The sequence below is a fragment of the Xenopus laevis genome, chromosome 5S (genome assembly GCF_017654675.1).
Source record: "Xenopus laevis strain J_2021 chromosome 5S, Xenopus_laevis_v10.1, whole genome shotgun sequence".
NCBI lineage: Eukaryota > Metazoa > Chordata > Amphibia > Anura > Pipidae > Xenopus > Xenopus laevis.
Genome location: NC_054380.1, coordinates 82,209,666 through 82,227,673, shown reverse-complemented (window position 1 = coordinate 82,227,673; position 18,008 = coordinate 82,209,666). Strand labels below are relative to the sequence as shown.

The window sequence follows — 18,008 nt, the reverse complement described above, 5'->3', positions numbered from 1 at the left end:
TAACATGGTTATGATGCAAATTTTTTCAGCAAGCATGGATTCAAAGCGAAATATAGCATTTCATCTGCAAAATTTTTCACAAAACTGCAACAAAAATTCACAGAAAAAAAAAAAAACATTTCCTCAACAAAAAAGTCGCCAAGAGAAAAATGCCACAGAGACAAAAAAGTCACCACCAAAAAAACCCCATTGAGGCAAGTTTACTAAAGGGCGAAGTGGCTAACGCTGGTGAAAATTCGCCAGCGTGACATCATTTCAGCACTTTTACTAATGGCGTAATTTCGCTAGTGAAGGAGATAGACTCTAGTGCAACTTTGCACTCTAACACCAGACGAATTTTCGCTCTGGCGAAAGAGCATTACTATGCAAATTCACCAAGTTTTTTATTTTACTGAACGTTACCTCTTGCGCCAGAGTTTACTTAGTGTCACATATCAGGTCTGCACACTCACATATAACTTTTAGACTCAGGTGGTATAATAGAAAATACTTTACTGTTTAAAAAAACAATTTAGCAGTAACAACAATGTTTACAAAGACAATAAACTCCAAATAACAGTAATATACATACCACCCTTCGGTGCACACAAGGCAGAAAAAGAGCAACAAGAAGCAGATACAGCTGCCAAAAAATAAGAATGGCCCCAACGTTTCAGCACAAAGCTTTTGTCAAGGGGATTTGTGGAAAGGCTTTGTGCCGAAACGTTGGGGCCATTCTCATACCCTCATGCCCCCCTACATTTGATAACATATGGCACACTATATATATATATATATATATATATATATATATAACAACTCTATATAATGTTATTAAGGTTCCCTGGCCTTGTGTAGTGTAGTGTAAAAAAATTTGTCGCCTTCAATGCGTTTTGTGAAGTTTCCGCAGTTTTTTGTCGAAACAGGACAGATTTGCTCATCACTAGTAACACACACTACCCTGAAGAAAAATTACGATCTTTTGCAGCCTATCACCCTGAAAAAAGGAAAAGACGCCATCATTTTTTGGTTTGAAACAAAAATTTCAGCTAAGTCCTATCTACTCCATTGCACTTCGCCTGGTCTGAGGTGGCGAAGGCAAGTCTGGCCATATAGGTAACGTTCAGTAAGAACAAAAACGTGGTGAATTTGCATAGTAACGTTTTTTCGTCAGAACAAAAATACGTCTGGCATTAAGTTGCGCTAGAGTCTATCTCCTTCGCTAGCATAATTATGCCAGCGCCCGTTAGTAAATCGGTGAAGTGCCAAAATTACGTCACGCTGGTGAATTTTTGCCAGCGTTCGCCACTTCACACTTTAGTAAAGTTGCCCCTATATGTTTTCAGTTGAGCCAGTGCAGCCTGTGCCCTTTTCACAGTTTGATAACACGGATTCCATTCTACTCCTGATTTTGAATGACATTTAAAGTTGTTTTCAAATACCGTATATACTCGAGTATAAGCCGAGTTTTTCAGCCCCCAAAATATGCTGAAAAACTCTACCTCGGCTTATACTCGGGTCAAGCGCAAAAACGGTCGCCGGCGTCTAAGAATGGTCGCCGGCATCTAAGAATAGTCACTGGCGCCTAAGAATAGTCGCCGGCGTCCAAGAATAGGTATGCATACAAACTTGTGATTAACAATATTTGGCCGTTTGTGGAGTGCAAGATGTAAACAAGCTACGTGCAATGGCAATGACATAAGGGGCATTTTCAGATGTTTTGTTATATGAGCGATATCTAGTTGGTGGCAAAATCTTTAGATTCATCTCTGTTTAAAAGAATATTGTCTGGTTGCCAACCTGGAAACCACACAAAACCTCATAGTGTAATGAGCTGGAAATCCCTCTGATGATAAAATACATGGAATTACCCTAAGAGAGGGTTGGAGGGTTCTTCGTATGCATAGAGAAAGGGAATCTAAACTAATGAAGATTAACTCATTGCCAATGGAAATCAAAGTATACGTTGTTTATTTCTTCATTCATAATAATGGCTAAGATGTATAATGGCTCCATATGTTTTTACTTTACCTGGTGTTAATACCCTTTTACCCCCTTTTTCCCAATTATAATAATAAAAAAAAATATTGAACTCAACATTTTTCTTCAGAATTCCTTGTGACCATAAACTTTGTACTGGAGCATATCATTGTAGTGCTGTACCTAGTTACCTTACTCCCTCTACCTGACTTACGTTTTATATTTTTAGTATCCGTAATGGTAAAATCTCCTAGGCAGACATAGCACAATGTTCTCCCAAACCTTGCAGCAAATGGTGCTGCCTAGCCTGTTTATCTGAATTGTGCATAAGCAGGGTTTTTTTGCACTGTGCATCGTCCTGTGGTTTTGTTAACAAGGCTCATCGTGTTTATAACTAATTTAGTTACTTTAGCACGTTAAAACAATAAAAACTTGATGTTAATGTCCATACTTTTTAAATTCTTTAGAGCCTTGAAAGTTCACCATAGGATAAAAAAAACTCCGGCACAATATTAATATATATATAATACACAATTCAATAACAGTATCGCTAGTCCCTTGATTTACATCATGTAAAAACCTCTAATTGCACAGAGAAGATTTATATTGAAATGTTATAGTACTCACAGGCTTACCATCTGGACCAGGTTGTCCAGGGGAACCAGGATTTCCAGGCTGTCCAGAGTCCCCCTACAGGGAAACAGTTAAAAGTTATTTTATTTGTCTTCTAGTCTTAAATTGAATAGGAGAAAACTGTTTGTAATCAGCACATGACCTTCTGCCCTAATAGAGAAAAAGTCCCCCCAAAGGAGCAAAATCCCTGGCTTTAAGCCCAGGTACATTTTATGTAAAATGTAAAATGTGTTCCAAAAACCTTTTGTCTGTACAAAGATATTAATGCCATGTATCCTAAACCTTATTAATAAATAAATATGAAAACAAATATATAGCATGTATTCTTTATTCATGTATTGTTACTATTTTATGTTTGTAGGCTTGTAGGCTATGCTGTACTGCATCAATTTTCTTCAAGCTGGCCACATAAAGCATCTGGATAAGCAGCTGTTTTCATAGTTGGGTAAGTCATGTTTGGTCCCCTCACTCAAACCCTAGGACTTACATTTATAACATTCAAGGTATGATTGTGACTTGAACAGATTTTGGAGTGTTTTAGCTAACATCATGAGTGCAATTAAACTAGGATTTTAGTAATTGTGTTACTCTTTACTATGGGTTTTTTTTAAGTGCAGGGGGATTCCTTACCACTCAGTTGAACTGAAGAAGACACTCAGATGAGTTGCTTTAGACTAGATTGCTTTAGGCTAGTTTGATTACTAGATTCTGTACTGTTTAAATACAGTTTAATTGTTGGAATGTAATTAAAAATAATAGTAATGTGTTAAACAATACAATTGAAAAAAAAAGCATATTATAAATATTCAGTACGTCAGATATGCAGTCACTTTCCTATGGATTACACACAAAATAGGTAAGAACTATTTGGGCAAAGGGTGGATCCTGATGTGTGTTTTTATTCTTTTGCATCATTTTGTTTCATTGCAATGCGTTAATGTACTGATGTTACATGATAATATACTAGTCCTTAGTTTAGTATTTCTATACTTTAAATGTAATTAACAGCTACCCATATATAAACATATTGTATAAATTCAAGGGTTTTTTATGCCAGAGGAGCAGGAGAGCTAGTACTAAACTGAAATGACGAAATGACGACATTCTTCCTCCACCCTTTGCTATTATACGTAATTAGCATTGTACATGTGTACCTAGTATGTGAGATACTGAAATGATTCAGACATTGTCAGTTACCATTTCAGTTGAAGGCTATATACTGTATGACATTATATCAGAATAACTTATTTTAGCATTGCCTTTGGCAAAGGAACTTTGTGTGCTTAGTAATGTTTCCACTGAGGAATGCTTGGAAAACTACTAGAGCTTTTGACTTTTCCAAGAAACTATTTCGGTACCCTTAAGACCTAACTTTTCCACACAATATCTTCTTCTTTTTATGGATCTAAATGAATTTAGAAAGTGTCAAGTCAAAATTATTCATAGATTGAAAAAGGTAGAAGCATATTCCTATTTTACCCAATAAAAGTGGTCGTTGGCTACTAATTTCCATCTGTTATCATAAAGGCTAACAATATTCATTTTATAAGGGTTGCAATCATAAAGTATCAATACTTTTGTTTATATACTTACAAATGGTATACAGAATTGGTTTGTAAAATAACTTTTTTATTATCTTGTAACATTCTAATGCCTTGATTTATTTTTATTGGTTTGGGTAAACTTGTAACATTGATATTCACTTTCCCAGTAACAGACAAGCAGCAGTTGCTAGAGACTCACACATCCCATCATCCCTCCTAACACAAGTGAAGTCACAGAATACTGGAAGTTGATATTCTGTTTCATTGTATTCAGAAGGTCAAAACACCCCTGCTGTCTTATACATACAGTAAGCACCCCAGCATGAAGGTTAATGGTAATACAGAAGTGTATGTAATAAAATCAGTATATGCTTTATAGCATATACTAAACTGAGAATATTCTCTTGTTCCCAACAGCAGAACTGTCACATTTTCCTCAGAGATGAGGAATGTTATAGGAGGGATCCTGGCTGTTACACTTCTCAACCTTTAGATTTATATTATAGCCCTTATGTAATTGATTATGCACATGGAAAAATGCCAAGAAACATCTGCTATAAATTTCAGATACACATTGTATATACAGTATGTTTCTAGAAATGTTATGTTGTGTGGTGGAACTATAAACTGCAGATGAAGATACCCAAGCAAATTCAAATTAGAATAGAAGAAAATGGAAGATAACAATGCCTCTGATGAAATGTCTCAAAGGTTCACTGTAGCATAAGTTTTCATATTAAAAGTACTGTACAGCAGGGGATCATTTATCTATATAATAGGCTTATCAGAAAGGTTATAAACTGAACACATTTTAAAGAATATTTACAACTACTGTATATAAGATAAATAGGCATGCAAATAAATATAATTTATATATTAATTTCTGTGACTATATATATATATATTTCTGTGATATACTCTGAACATATTGCATTTTTATATGCATATACACTTGAAGATATCTTAGTGTGAACTATTTCCTTGTACAATGCTTTTTTACCCACATTGCAGTGTTTCATTAATTCCAGCATCATTCATTTGAGACTGATGCATTAAAGGAGAAGGAAAGGCTAAAAGTAAGTAAGCTTTATCAGAAAGGTTTATATAAATACACCAATAAACCCTCAAAGTAATGCTGCTCCTGAGTCCTCTGCCAAAAGAAACACAGCATTTCTTTCCTTCTATTGTGTACTCATGGGCTTTTGTATCTCCAGGGCAGGGCTTGAGCATGCTCAGTTTGCTCCTCTCCCCCTCCCTCCTCCCATCCCTGCTGTAATCTGAGCTCAGAGCTGTAAATGAGCAGGGAGAGACTCAGGCAGGAAGTGATGTCACACCAAGCTTATTTGTCAGCTTCTATCCTAAATAAACAGAGGCAGTGTCTAGAGCTGTTAACTCAGGTATGGTAAAGCATTCTGCAGAATAAATATAGTGTTATAGCTTGCACTATTGTGGCTAATCTGTTGGCAATAAACTGTCTTGGAGCTTTCCTTCTCCTTTAAAGTAAATGCTATTGTGGGTGCTTGTTTTTACAAATCCTTCGCAGTTGCCTCCAAAGTTTAGCAGAGTATGGGTTGCTTCATTTTTGGCAGTCACCATTAATATGACATTTGCCATAATTCCCCAAAATTACTGTGGCAGTAACTCCAAGGTTCCTGTTACAAGGTGCATTTTAATGCAAGAGAAGTGCAAGTGGCATCTTTAGATGCAATGTTCTTTATTGAATGGTGTCAACAAGTTGCATTCAATTTTGCACAACCACAGCTGTGCCCATGTTTGTTGAATTTCACTTGCTAAAACTTTTAGTATGAATAGATACTGAATTCAGTGTCATCTCTACTTCCTACTGCAGCACAGTACAAAATGTATATATTAAGGACAGGGCAGTGTCAGTGAAGTTTTAGGGCTCTTTTATGACCACAAAGTGCACTTCCGGTCACACAAGTTTCCTGCAGTCAGTGCAGTACAGTCATTGTTGCCCAACACAGATGTAATCTTGACAACAGAAGTGACAAAATCAGAACAATGAAGATTTGTAGCACAACTTCATCTAATTTATTGTTAGATTATCTTGTTGAAATTATGGGGAAAATACTGCATTGTAGGTGAAAAACCTTTGTACTTTGCACAATGCACTCAAAATCACCCAAAAATGAACCCTATAATATCTATACAACAGTTAAAAATATTTTAGTGTAAAGAAAAGTCCAGATAGGCCAGATAGGAACATTAGTACTTGGCATTCCCTATGTGATTAGTGAATGTTCTTTAGGAAAATTTCCCTCTTTGCAGTGATGCATTGATATCTCCTTTCTTGATCCAGCCTAAGTGTAGCAGTTCCTTCAATTAAACAGCTTTTTAAATGATTAGGGTAAAATAAAACCAACTTACTTTTGGGCCTGGCTCTCCTTTTTCTCCAGGAGGACATATACAAGGAGCGGACGTGACGGCAACATCACTGGGACCATTTAAACACTTTGAAAAGTAAAAAAGAAAAATGAATTTTTCCGGTTTTAAGCATTTAAAGTAGTTACGTTTACATAGAGGTTAGGCCGGTGTTATCCTTACAAATTACAAATTCAAATTGGCATCATATGAAGTGAATTATCAAAAACTGAAAAATATTCAGCATTACATAGTTTGAATACTTTTAATACAAGCCTAGGAAATCTCTAGAGGCTTTTTGGCAATAAAAGTAGTTATAACAGCAGTTAGAAGAATGCAGAGAGCGGAACACTTGCTGATAATCGAGCTTGTTGCTTCTTTTTTTACAATTACTGGAAAGCATTACAAAGTGTGTACAGGCACTTTTTAAGGGGCACTAGCCCTTATTTTCAAGATATGTTTTTCCATTAGTTCAGCATTTTTCATGGGAAATATTAGGGGACCCATTTACTTAGTTCGAGTGAAGGAATAGAATAAAAAAAAACTTTGAATTTCGAATGTTTTTTTTGGCTACTTCGACCATCGAATTGGCTACTTCGACCTTCCACTACAACTTCGACTTCGATTCGAACTAAAAATCATTCGACTATACGACCATTCAATAGTCAAAGTACTGCCTCTTTAAAAAAAACTTCGACCCACTAGTTCTACACCTAAAACCTACCGAAGTCAATGATAGCCTATGAGGAAGGTCCCCATAGGCTAGCGATCTTTTTTTGGTTGAAGAAAAATCGTTCGATCGAATGAATTGCGGTAAATCCTTCCACTTCGATATTCGAAGTCGAAGGATTTCCATTCGGCAGTCGAATATCAAGGGTTAATTAACCCTCGATATTAGACCATAAGTAAATTTGCCCCTAGGTGTTTGTCTATCTGTGAACCTAGACCTAGCCAAAGCACACATATCCCAAATAGTGTACAGGTATGTCAGTAACGGCAAATGTATTAATGAAGCAAACTATGTAAAGGATTGGGAGGGCCAGTAGATTAGTGACAACTTTAACATGAACAATACTTTACAACACTTTACCACAAGGGATTGGGGCTTTGTGTAGGGACATGTTCATCAATTTTGCATGCAGAGAATAGAAATCTGGATACAGATAATACTGCATCTGGAAAAGGGCAACAATAGCAAGGACAAGACGGTGTGTCCTATCAGTAGCTGACTTCATTGTGTAATTATGTATATATTTTAGCATATGTTTTAATATGGTAAAAATAGAACAGCATATTTTTTTTCCTTTTTTGACTTTAACACAGAACATTAGTGACAGACAGGAAAGGCCAGTAAAGTATTGGGCTGTTTGAAAGGGTTATAGATTCTGGAGAGGAGAGTGTCAGGCTATTTCTTTAAAAAGCACGGGTGAAGCTCCATCTAGAACATGCAGAGTGCAGTTTTACCCTCCAAACCTTAAAGGGAATGGAAGGTCTCAGTTATAGAATGATTGGCTAAGTTGGGTTGTTTACGCTAGAAAAGAAGTTCTTAATGGGGATATGATTAATTTGTATATATATATACACAAGTCCATCATACAATAAACTCTCTGATGCTTTGTTCACCAGTAGGTCCTTCCAGTGAACACAAGGTCATCCATTCAGATTAGAATATTTACCTAAAGAAAGGGTTCTATATATTGAGGACTGTGATGTTGTGGAACTCTCATCCTGAGGCTGTTGTATACAGTGGGTAGATACATTGGATAATTTCAAAAAAGGTTTGGATGACTTTTTAGAAAGTAGAAAACCAAGTAACTTAAAATGAGTAGATTCAATTACCTTCTTTGGAGCCAGGAAGGATTTTTTTTACCTTCTTATTCATATGGGAGAGGCTTCAGATAAGGTTTTTGAACTTCCTCTTTACTACCAGTTAGTAGGAACCTTTCAGAAAAGTTGAACTTGGTGGACATACGGTATGTTTTGTTTTCAACCTCACCTACAATGTTACTATGTATTTCCAGTATGTTTTGAATAAGGACTTTCCTGAACATCATAAAGGGACTTTCCATTAAAAACATGCTTTTAATCTCTGACTTTTACCTTATACACTGTAAAAAATCTAATTCATACCTCTCCATTCTGAAAGAAAAAACAAAATAAATTTGCAATGCAATACATTCACATACCTGCACACACGAACATATTTCCATCATTCTGTCTAAAATTGAGGTATCTTGTGGATTGGCATGCTCTTACATTCACTAGTCATCAAGCAGCATGGCACATCATTAGTTTGAAGAAGTAATTCACCTTTCCTTTCATAGTTTAAAAAAGAACCCTCTCATCATTAACAGAAACAGTGGGTGTGATATGGCAATAATTGCCTGGTTGCTAGGATTGAACTGATGTAGTAGTCTGAAATCCTAAAATAATAAGGATGATAAAAATCTAACATTGCAAATAATCTACTTCGTGGATGTTTGGATTGCAGATCTTTAGACATTATGATAACTTTTTAGTTTTAAAAAATGAGATACAGTTTATTATTTTGCTTATACTACTTTTCTCTGTAAATCAACAGTTAGGGGCCAATTCATTAACTTCGAGTGAAGGAATAGAAGAAAAAAAACTTCGAATTTCGAAGTGTTTTTTGGCTACTTCGACTATCGAATGGGCTACTTCAACCTTCGACTACGACTTCGAATCGAAGGATTCGAACTAAAAATCGTTCGACCATTCGATAGTCGAAGTACTGTCTCTTTAAGAAAAAACTTCGACCCCTAGTTCGCCACCTAAAAGCTACCGAACCCAATGTTAGCCTATGGGGAAGGTCCCCATAGGCTTGCCTAACTTTTTTTGGTCAAAGGATAATCCTTCGATCGTTGGATTAAAATCCTTTGAATCGTTCGATTTGACGGATTTAATCGTTCGATCGAGCAATTATTCCTTCGATCGTTCGATCACAGTATTTGCGCAAAATCCTTCGACTTCGATATTCAAAGTCAAAGGATTTTCATTCCCCAGTCGAATATCGAGGGTTAATTAACCCTCGATATTCGACCCTTGATGAATTTGCCCCTTAATGTTACCACATTCAATAATGCCATATCATTCCCAATTTTTTATACTACAGCCTTATTTGAGAGGATATTCACTCATGATTAACATTGTCATAGGGATTTTGTTTGTTTGTTTAAGAAATACCCTATCACAACAAGGGAAACCCTGCAATAGTAATATGTAGTTATACTGTCTCCTTTTATTTATACAAATATTAAAGCAATTACCATATTGATTACATAAAAACAGAATATGCATAGTTTTATTTTAGTAAATAAAAAGTTTTAAATTATAAGTCTGTTTTCCATACAGAAATAAATGAAGTCAAAAAAAGTTACCGTTCCAGGAATTTCACAAGCTGTTTCACGCTTATTCTGTTCTGGATCACAATATATTCTCAACTTTTGCAGAGTAAACTGTAAAACAAACAAAGTCCACTTAATCATCTTACATCTCAGTCATTAAGTAATGCAAATATGTAGTGGAGTGGAGCTCAATCCCAGTCCGTGACTTAGTCCACTATGTGGACAAATTATATAGTAAACAAAAAAGTCCAGACACTCTATTGCATGAAACAAAAAGGTTTTTGTAAATGTATGCATAACATACACAGGAAATTATCAATAACAGCAAAATAATGAATTGCAACAAAATGTTCATTAGTAACATATTGGTCAGATAATGTAACAAATAGAATCCATATTGTGTCTATTTTTCTTATTCTTTTATCAGGAGTCTCCCTCCTTGTGTAAGTTCCATATCCTAATTATATGTTCTATTTTTTCAAATAAAGCCATACAGATCATATTCTCTATTGAGTCCCTTCGGATGTAGTGTCTGTAGAGTGTGTATCCAAAATTTATCCCTCTTTTGGAGCTGCAAGAGTCTGCTGCCCCCCCCCCCGACGTAGGGGGGCAACAGACTCCAACACAAGAAATCTAAGGGTTGCAACCGAATGTCGTGCTATATGAAAATGAGCTGGAACCGGCAATTTCAGTACCTCCTTCCTTATAGTTGATTTATGTTGACTAATCCTGTCTCTTATAGGTTGTACAGTTTCCCCAATGTAGGCAAGGCCACATGGACACTTGAGCATGTACACCACATATTTTGTATCACATGTGAAGTGGCCTTGTATTTCAAACTTTCTCCCTATGTATGGGTGCGTAAATATATTTGTACGAATGACACTTGAACATTGGTTACATCTTCCATAGGGGAACATACCATTCCTCAAGGGTGCCAACAATCACTGTGGATTGCTTTGCCCTGTGCCCACATCTGCCCTTACCAATCTGTCCCTTAAACTTCTAGGGTGTTTATAGGATAGGAGTGGGGGTGCTTGAAATTCCGGAATATTGGGATATTCCCTCTGCAATAGGGGCCATGGCAAACTTCTTCCGCTATCAGAGAACACAGACACGCACAGCACGTGGGACACACAGTGAGAGACGCCAGGACACCGACCGGAGCAGTTCTGCAGAATCTTTTCAGTTCATTTTTAGGCGAGGGCAGCACTCCCTCAAGTGACAGGAACGCAAGGTAAATGCACCTGAAACAAGCATAGCAGTTGCAACCAGGAGACGGCAGGCATGGATAACCAACAAGACTGTATCCAAAAAATGACATCTATTTTGATTAATATCTCGAAACTAAGACAAAATTAGATTCACTGGTTTGCTTTGGAAATACCAGGCTTGCTGTTTTAGAGAACATTTTGGTTGAGAAGCTGTGTTTTAGTGTAGAAGCTTATTGATGAATTGGGGTGATAGTGTTGATCAAGCATAGGAGGAGGGCCTAAAACCAGAAGGTGAATACATAATTCAAAATGATTTAATCTGGAGATGTTTATATAATTTATTCAAAAATGCTAGCGCAGATTCTACTTGGAAAAATGCAGATGTAGCATTGAAAAGCACATAGCATGTCTTGCCAAGTAAGTAGGAAGAGAGAGCTCACTTGGAAATACTGTGAAGGCAATTATTGTTTATTATGCAGTAACTTCAACACTACAAGGTTTTTGTTTTGTTTTTGCACCTAAAAAATAGATTCATTTTGGCTGCACTTTTGTAATATTGTGTTTTGCATGCTAGGGAAATGACCACCAAATTTGTTTTAGCTTATTGGAAAAGTTATATGGTTACACTATTTGGATTGAGAGCATACAGATGCAGCCACTTTGGTTTGTCTGTTTGACACAGAATAACTAAACACAGATATCCCATTTATCTCATTTAACACAGAAAACTGCGTCACAACATCCCACCTAATTAAAGCATTCACCATTGTGAACAATGGTGCTTTGGTATGCTAATGAAAAGGTTAAATGCATTAAATGAGTTAAGATGACTTTAGATAACACAGTTTATTCAATTAACCCTGAGTCATGACTCATTTAACTCACAAATCCAAGTGGCTTCATCTGTAGTTATATTATTGGATATTAAAAAATGTCCCCTGGGTGTTTTGGGGATATATAAAAAAAAACAATACAGTAAGTTGTTGATCTGTAGACATTTAGGCATCATTCGGTAACAGTGTGTACTGCTTAGTAGAAATCTACAGATAACATAATATTTATAAAGCTCTACACTAATAAGATTTATTACAATGAGGAAAGAATTTTCTAAATTGTCCAGCCACCACTGAATTGCAGTAATGAACACAATCACAGAATGAAGTTCAACTGCTCATGGCAGTTCTATCGAACTGATTCTGATCCCATTACTGCATGCTTTGTGATATATCAATTATTTAAAAACACTTTTTTGAAAGCATGTAGGAACATTTTCGTCACAGCTGGGAAAAAGAACATGAAAATTAATTAAAATAAAATTCATTGTTAAGTAAAGAATCCTTTACTTAACAATGAATTTTATTTTGATTGGAAATTATATGTGTCCAAAACTATTTTGTAAAATACCCCATGTGGGCAGCAAAGCACTGCAAAGACCATCAATACCTAATTATTTTTAGCCTCTAGTTACTCTCTAGCTGTTGGCTTTTACTATTAGCTGCATTTCTTGTTACTCGCATGCATCCAGTAGGAAATTCATGTTTGCTGCCTTCTTCATCATTGTCATTCTACACTAATCTTTATTTCTGTTTTGAATGAATATTATTGAATTTTCAATAACTTTCAATAAAGACAACTAAACAAATAAACACATAAATAAACCACTCCAAGTGGATGAATATGAAAAGGAAAAGAAAAAAAAGAACTAATGGTTTCAAAGGAAAAACATGGCTACAGTATATTAGAATAAATATGAGAAGTTATCTGCTCTCTGTTTTTTTTGTCTTTTATTTCTAATGCCTGTTGTGGTGTTCTTTCCCTCTACTAATTGTTTCTGCACTCTTTCATTCTCCTGCATCCTGTTGTCGACCATAGCTCATATGCCTTCTGCAGTATTATAAATCTCTGATGCATTACTCTTGTCTGCTGCATTGCTTCCTACCTTTGCATTAGTCACATCTTTACCACCTCTACCTGTTGCCCTAGTGGTAGAATGTCATGCTATAACATCTTTAATGTTACTATGAAATATTGACATAGACATTTTGAAGCAGCGTTCTCTTAAAGGAACAGTAATGCAAAAATAAACCAAAACAACATGTAATGTCACCCTGCAATGATAAAACTGATTTGTTTGCTTTAGAAACCCTAATATATTACATATAAACAAGCTGCTTTTTAGCAAAGATGGACATTGAAAAAAAGCTATATGGCACAGGTTACAGTAAATAGTGGATAACAGATAACACCATTATGTTCTACAGAGCTGATCTGCTAACTGGTGTGCAACCTGAGCCTTTTCACCTTTGAATGGCTACACAGTAGATTATTTATATAAACAAAAGTAGTGTTTCTAAAACAAACACAGCAATTTTACAAAGTAAATGGCAACACTGTATTATAATTTTTTATTATTTTAAAACACTTTTATTTTTTGATGTTACTGTTCCTTTAATAGCATAGTATAGAGATTGATATATTTGGATGCTTGCGTAAATACTTCATCTCACATAAATAAATCTATATAAAGATCAGTGAGCATGCATGCCAAAATATACATTTAACAAACGCATAATATGGTTAAGTAATCACTGGAATTTTCTCTTAAATTTCCTGCAGCTCAGCCAAACATTTGGCTGATTGCATATCATACTTCAGTTTGCCAAACTACTTTTCGGTTTAAAGATAGGGCCTCTGAATTACCCTTTTTTGTACTGTTTACAAATTCTAACATGAGCGGTAAAAAGTAGTACAATGAATGATGACAAATAACATATTGTACTGTGTATATCACAATGAACTGGAATGGGCCATATTCTTTCATTCTCTTTCAGTCTTGGTCTTGAACTGGCTGCTCAAGAAAATAACTAGATAATTATATTATTAGAAAGGAAATTAGACTTATTTTTCCATCTTTGTAATACTGTAGGAAACTCCCCGGCTCTTGCTGAAACACTCCAGTGTTTAATAAGTACCTGAGTGATGGTACAAGTTGCACCCTTCCTGTGGTAATCACCAGCTAATTAAGATGTATCATGATCTCAAATACCTGCCATAATACCCACTAAATTTCTATATCACAAATGCTTTATCTCTAAAAAAATGGCAATGGAGCATTTGTTTAATTTATAAGGAAAGTTCAGCTTTGTTTGTTCAATACTGGAGCTAGAGGATATCATTCCCTGCCTGTAAAGAGGAATAAAATACTAGAACTGGTCAATGCAGTCAGCACAAATCATAGGGACAAGTACACCTGCTGATGATGGTTCCACATAATGAAAAATTCCAGATATCCAGGCACGGACTTCTCCCATGTTCTGCTGTATTCCAAAGAGAACTTCCTCAATGTAGCTAGTCCAGGGGGTACTTGAGGGAAGAGGAGAATATTCTAGCACAGAGGAACCACCTAACCACCCAATGTAAATCTGGATCACTTTTGTTTCTAAGACTGAGTGGCACTTTCTTTTCAATTTCTAAATAAATAATGTGGCACAAGGTGCACAGTGCACAATCAGCAGTGCCGGCCAGTTTAGTTTTAAGGGGTTATTTATCAAAATCCAAATTGATCTCAATATTTTCTGCTACAAACTCCGATCAAATCCACTTGGGTTCTTTATGCTTATTTATTACTACATTTTCTTGAAAATTTGCTTTGCGGGAAAAAAATCAGATTTTCATGGGGTTTTTTTTCATCCGATTTTCACGAATTTCAAGATTTTTCGGAATTTTCACCAAAAACTTTGGGGTATTGCACGAAACCCAGCGCACATCAAAAAATCATTGGGACTTCTCCCATTGACTTATATGCAACTTGGACAGGTCTGAGATTCAGACTTTTCTATCCTCAGGGTTTAATAAATTCCAAAAAATTCGTGATTTTTTTTAAAAGTCTGATTTTATAAAAAAAAAAACAAATCACATGCATTAGGAGTTTAGTAAATAACCCCCTTGGTGTTGAAATTCTTATCTCTATATCTGTCTCATGCCTTGTATGTCTCTGCATTTCTAAACACAAGCAAAATTTACTGTAATAAAAGGGATGGAAGTGAAAAAACTTATATTTATCATGTCTGATACAGTAATGGTTAATATTGGGCATTTCTTTTTAATACAAGTAATCTTGACTGAGAAATACATTTCCAATAATTTACAGGATATTCAAATGGAATTAACTCATAGCCTATAATAATTGCATGATACCAAGCAAAGTCTTTAGGAGAAGGAAAGGGAGAGTCCAGTCATATATACCTATCAATACTAAAGTTCCTTGAGTTTCCTAAATTTTCGTTACATTATATTCATGCCGACAGTAAATATATGTCTTCTAGCCAAACCATAGCCAAGTAATTCAGGATTGTAAATGTCCAAAGTGTGTAATCTGCTTTTTCCCATGAATAACCGTTTTATGGGTTAGGGTTTTACCCTGATTTAGCTGTTAGGGTTTGCCAGGAAATGTAGGCTTAGGATTATGCATTCAAATTTGGAGACTTACAACACAAAAAAACCAGATGGCAGGCTGTAGTTAGTTTAAGTCTATATTACTTTGGCAAGCCTAGGGCAACATCTGTTTCCATATAATATTAATATTAACTGTATATGTACATAATAAAAATAAGTAAACAGGAAAATGGGATTCTCCTTTGCTAGCTACAGTTACACATCTGTAACAGTTTGTATTGCTTCCTACATTTTACTGGACAGAATATGCATTAGGAAACCTAGCCAAATGCCTTGGAAAAACCTATAAAAACATTTACAATCCAAACTGCCTGATGTTCACACATCTTTGCCCTAACACTATTATTCTGCAAAGAAAAAAAACAATTGTTCTTGGTGTATTTTTGAAACCCTGCAAATCCCTTAAATGTAACCTACAGGATTGTGGTATTTTAGGGCATGTTAAATTATTTGCATGTGTTTAAAATAATATGGTTACAAATGGCAATGGTGGTTTATGCCTTTTTATGTTAGATGTCATTTTTTATCTGGAAATTGTGCAGCAACAACAGAGCCTGCTTTAATTTGTTGACATCTGGTCTCTAATATAAAAATATCCACAAAGCCACTACACTTATTTTTTGTATCCAGTCTAATCTTTTTTGTGGTTAAACACCAGGCCAACAGTGGTTAAAATGTTTAAACCATTTATCTTAGTGTATTGGAACTTTCAATATGCAAATATTGTACACTGTATGAGGATATTTTAGCATGAAACAGTCTTTCAGACATGTTAAAAATCTGCATATACAGTATCTGTGTATGTGAATTCCAGTCCCTATACATCCCACTATATTATCAATAGATAATTGTCTTATCCTTAGAGAAAGAGATTCAGGAATCTGCAGAGGTCAAGAAAATGCCTGCTCAATCTCATATTTCTGGACTTCATGACTAGACCATCCTGATGTTTGTATACTCTCTCTTATAAAGATTAAGGGACAGATTTAACAATGGTCAAGTTTCGAATTTTAAAAACTTCGAAATTCGAATTCAAAAAGACCAAACAAAATTAAATTGAAGGATTTTTTGGCCGAATAGGCCAGTTTTTGTTTGAATTTGAATCATACGATTTGAAGTAATAGCGCATTCGATCGAATTCGATTCAAAGTTTTTCCAAAAAAACCTTTGATTTTTCAAAGTCCACCAATTGACTCCAAATGGGTTCTAGGAGGTCCCCCATAGGCTAAAACAGCAATTCAGCAGGTTTTAGATGGTGACTGGTCGAAGTCAAATTTTTAAAGTACATGATACATTTCAAATTTTTAATTTTCAAATTTGGACTATTCCCTACTTGAAAGTACACAGAAATTAGCTTGAACTTCGAAATTTTTTAAATTTGAATTTTCAATTAGACCTTTGATAAATCTGCCCCCAACAGTCCATAATTCTACTCTTGATATTTTTAATTAATGGCACAGCCTGTGAAATCTGATGAAAGAGAACAGTCTAGCAGTTACAGAACATAGACAGAACTTCCTAAACCCTCTTAAAGATGTTTTTAAATAAATAGTACATTTCTTTGAAGTTTAGCAGTAAAATGCATTATATGAAGTGATTGCTTGTGTTTTTACAAGAAACTGTATTAGTATAATTATCTAGTTGAAAAAGAAAATATAAACAAATATTGAGGCCAGGTTTTTATTCCTAACCTCTTAGACGGGAGACAGGATTCAGAAGCCTAAGACCATAAAATAATCCTCACAACCCACTAACCCCTGAGAGGGCATACAAAAGAACAATGTTGCAGTAGCTCTACTATTGTCCCCAAACACAGTATATCTCAGGGTAGAGGTCCTAATAAGATTGCCACCAACAGCCCTAAACAAGGAATACCGTATATACTTGAGTATAAGCCGACCCGAGTATAAGCCAAGGTACCTAATTTTACCTACGAAAACTGGGAAAACTATTGACTCTAGTATAAGCCTAGACACAACTACAGCCCTGTCTCCCAGCAGCGCACATTCCGCCAAAGCGACCCCCCCAGCGATCAACCGGACTTCTTTGCAAAGTTGATGGTGACAGAGAATTGCCAAAAGGATTACTGTGTGCATTGTCCCACTGTCCCACTACCATGTGCAGAGGGTGCTGTGTGATATTGCCATCACTGTTAATCTTTTGTATAACTAACAGAGGGCGCTGTGTGATATTGCCATCACTGTTAATCCTTCATATAACCAACAGAGGGTGCTGTGTGATATTGCAGACACTGTTATTCTTTCATATAACCAACAGAGGGTGCTGTGTGATATTACAGTCACTGTTATTCTTTCATATAACCAACAGAGGGCGCTGTGTGATATTGCAGTCACTGTTATTCTTTCATATAACCAACAGAGGGTGCTGTGTGATATTGCAGTCACTGTTATTCTTTCATATAACCAACAGAGGGTGCTGTGTGATATTGCAGTCAC

The 18,008-nt window shown here is 35.7% G+C and overlaps 1 protein-coding gene across 1 annotated transcript in view; it reads right to left on the bottom strand.

The window, feature by feature from the left end:
* The window catches only part of col21a1.S (collagen, type XXI, alpha 1 S homeolog), a 96,828-nt gene that overhangs the window by 41,858 nt on the left and 36,962 nt on the right, over positions 1–18,008 (bottom strand). The window contains exons 7-10 of the mRNA XM_018265550.2: positions 9,917–9,994; positions 8,649–8,657; positions 6,525–6,608; positions 2,587–2,649 (exon numbers count right to left, since the gene is read on the bottom strand). Of these exons, the coding sequence (XP_018121039.1) occupies positions 2,587–2,649; positions 6,525–6,608; positions 8,649–8,657; positions 9,917–9,994 (234 nt within the window). The remainder of the gene's footprint in view (positions 1–2,586; positions 2,650–6,524; positions 6,609–8,648; positions 8,658–9,916; positions 9,995–18,008) is intronic.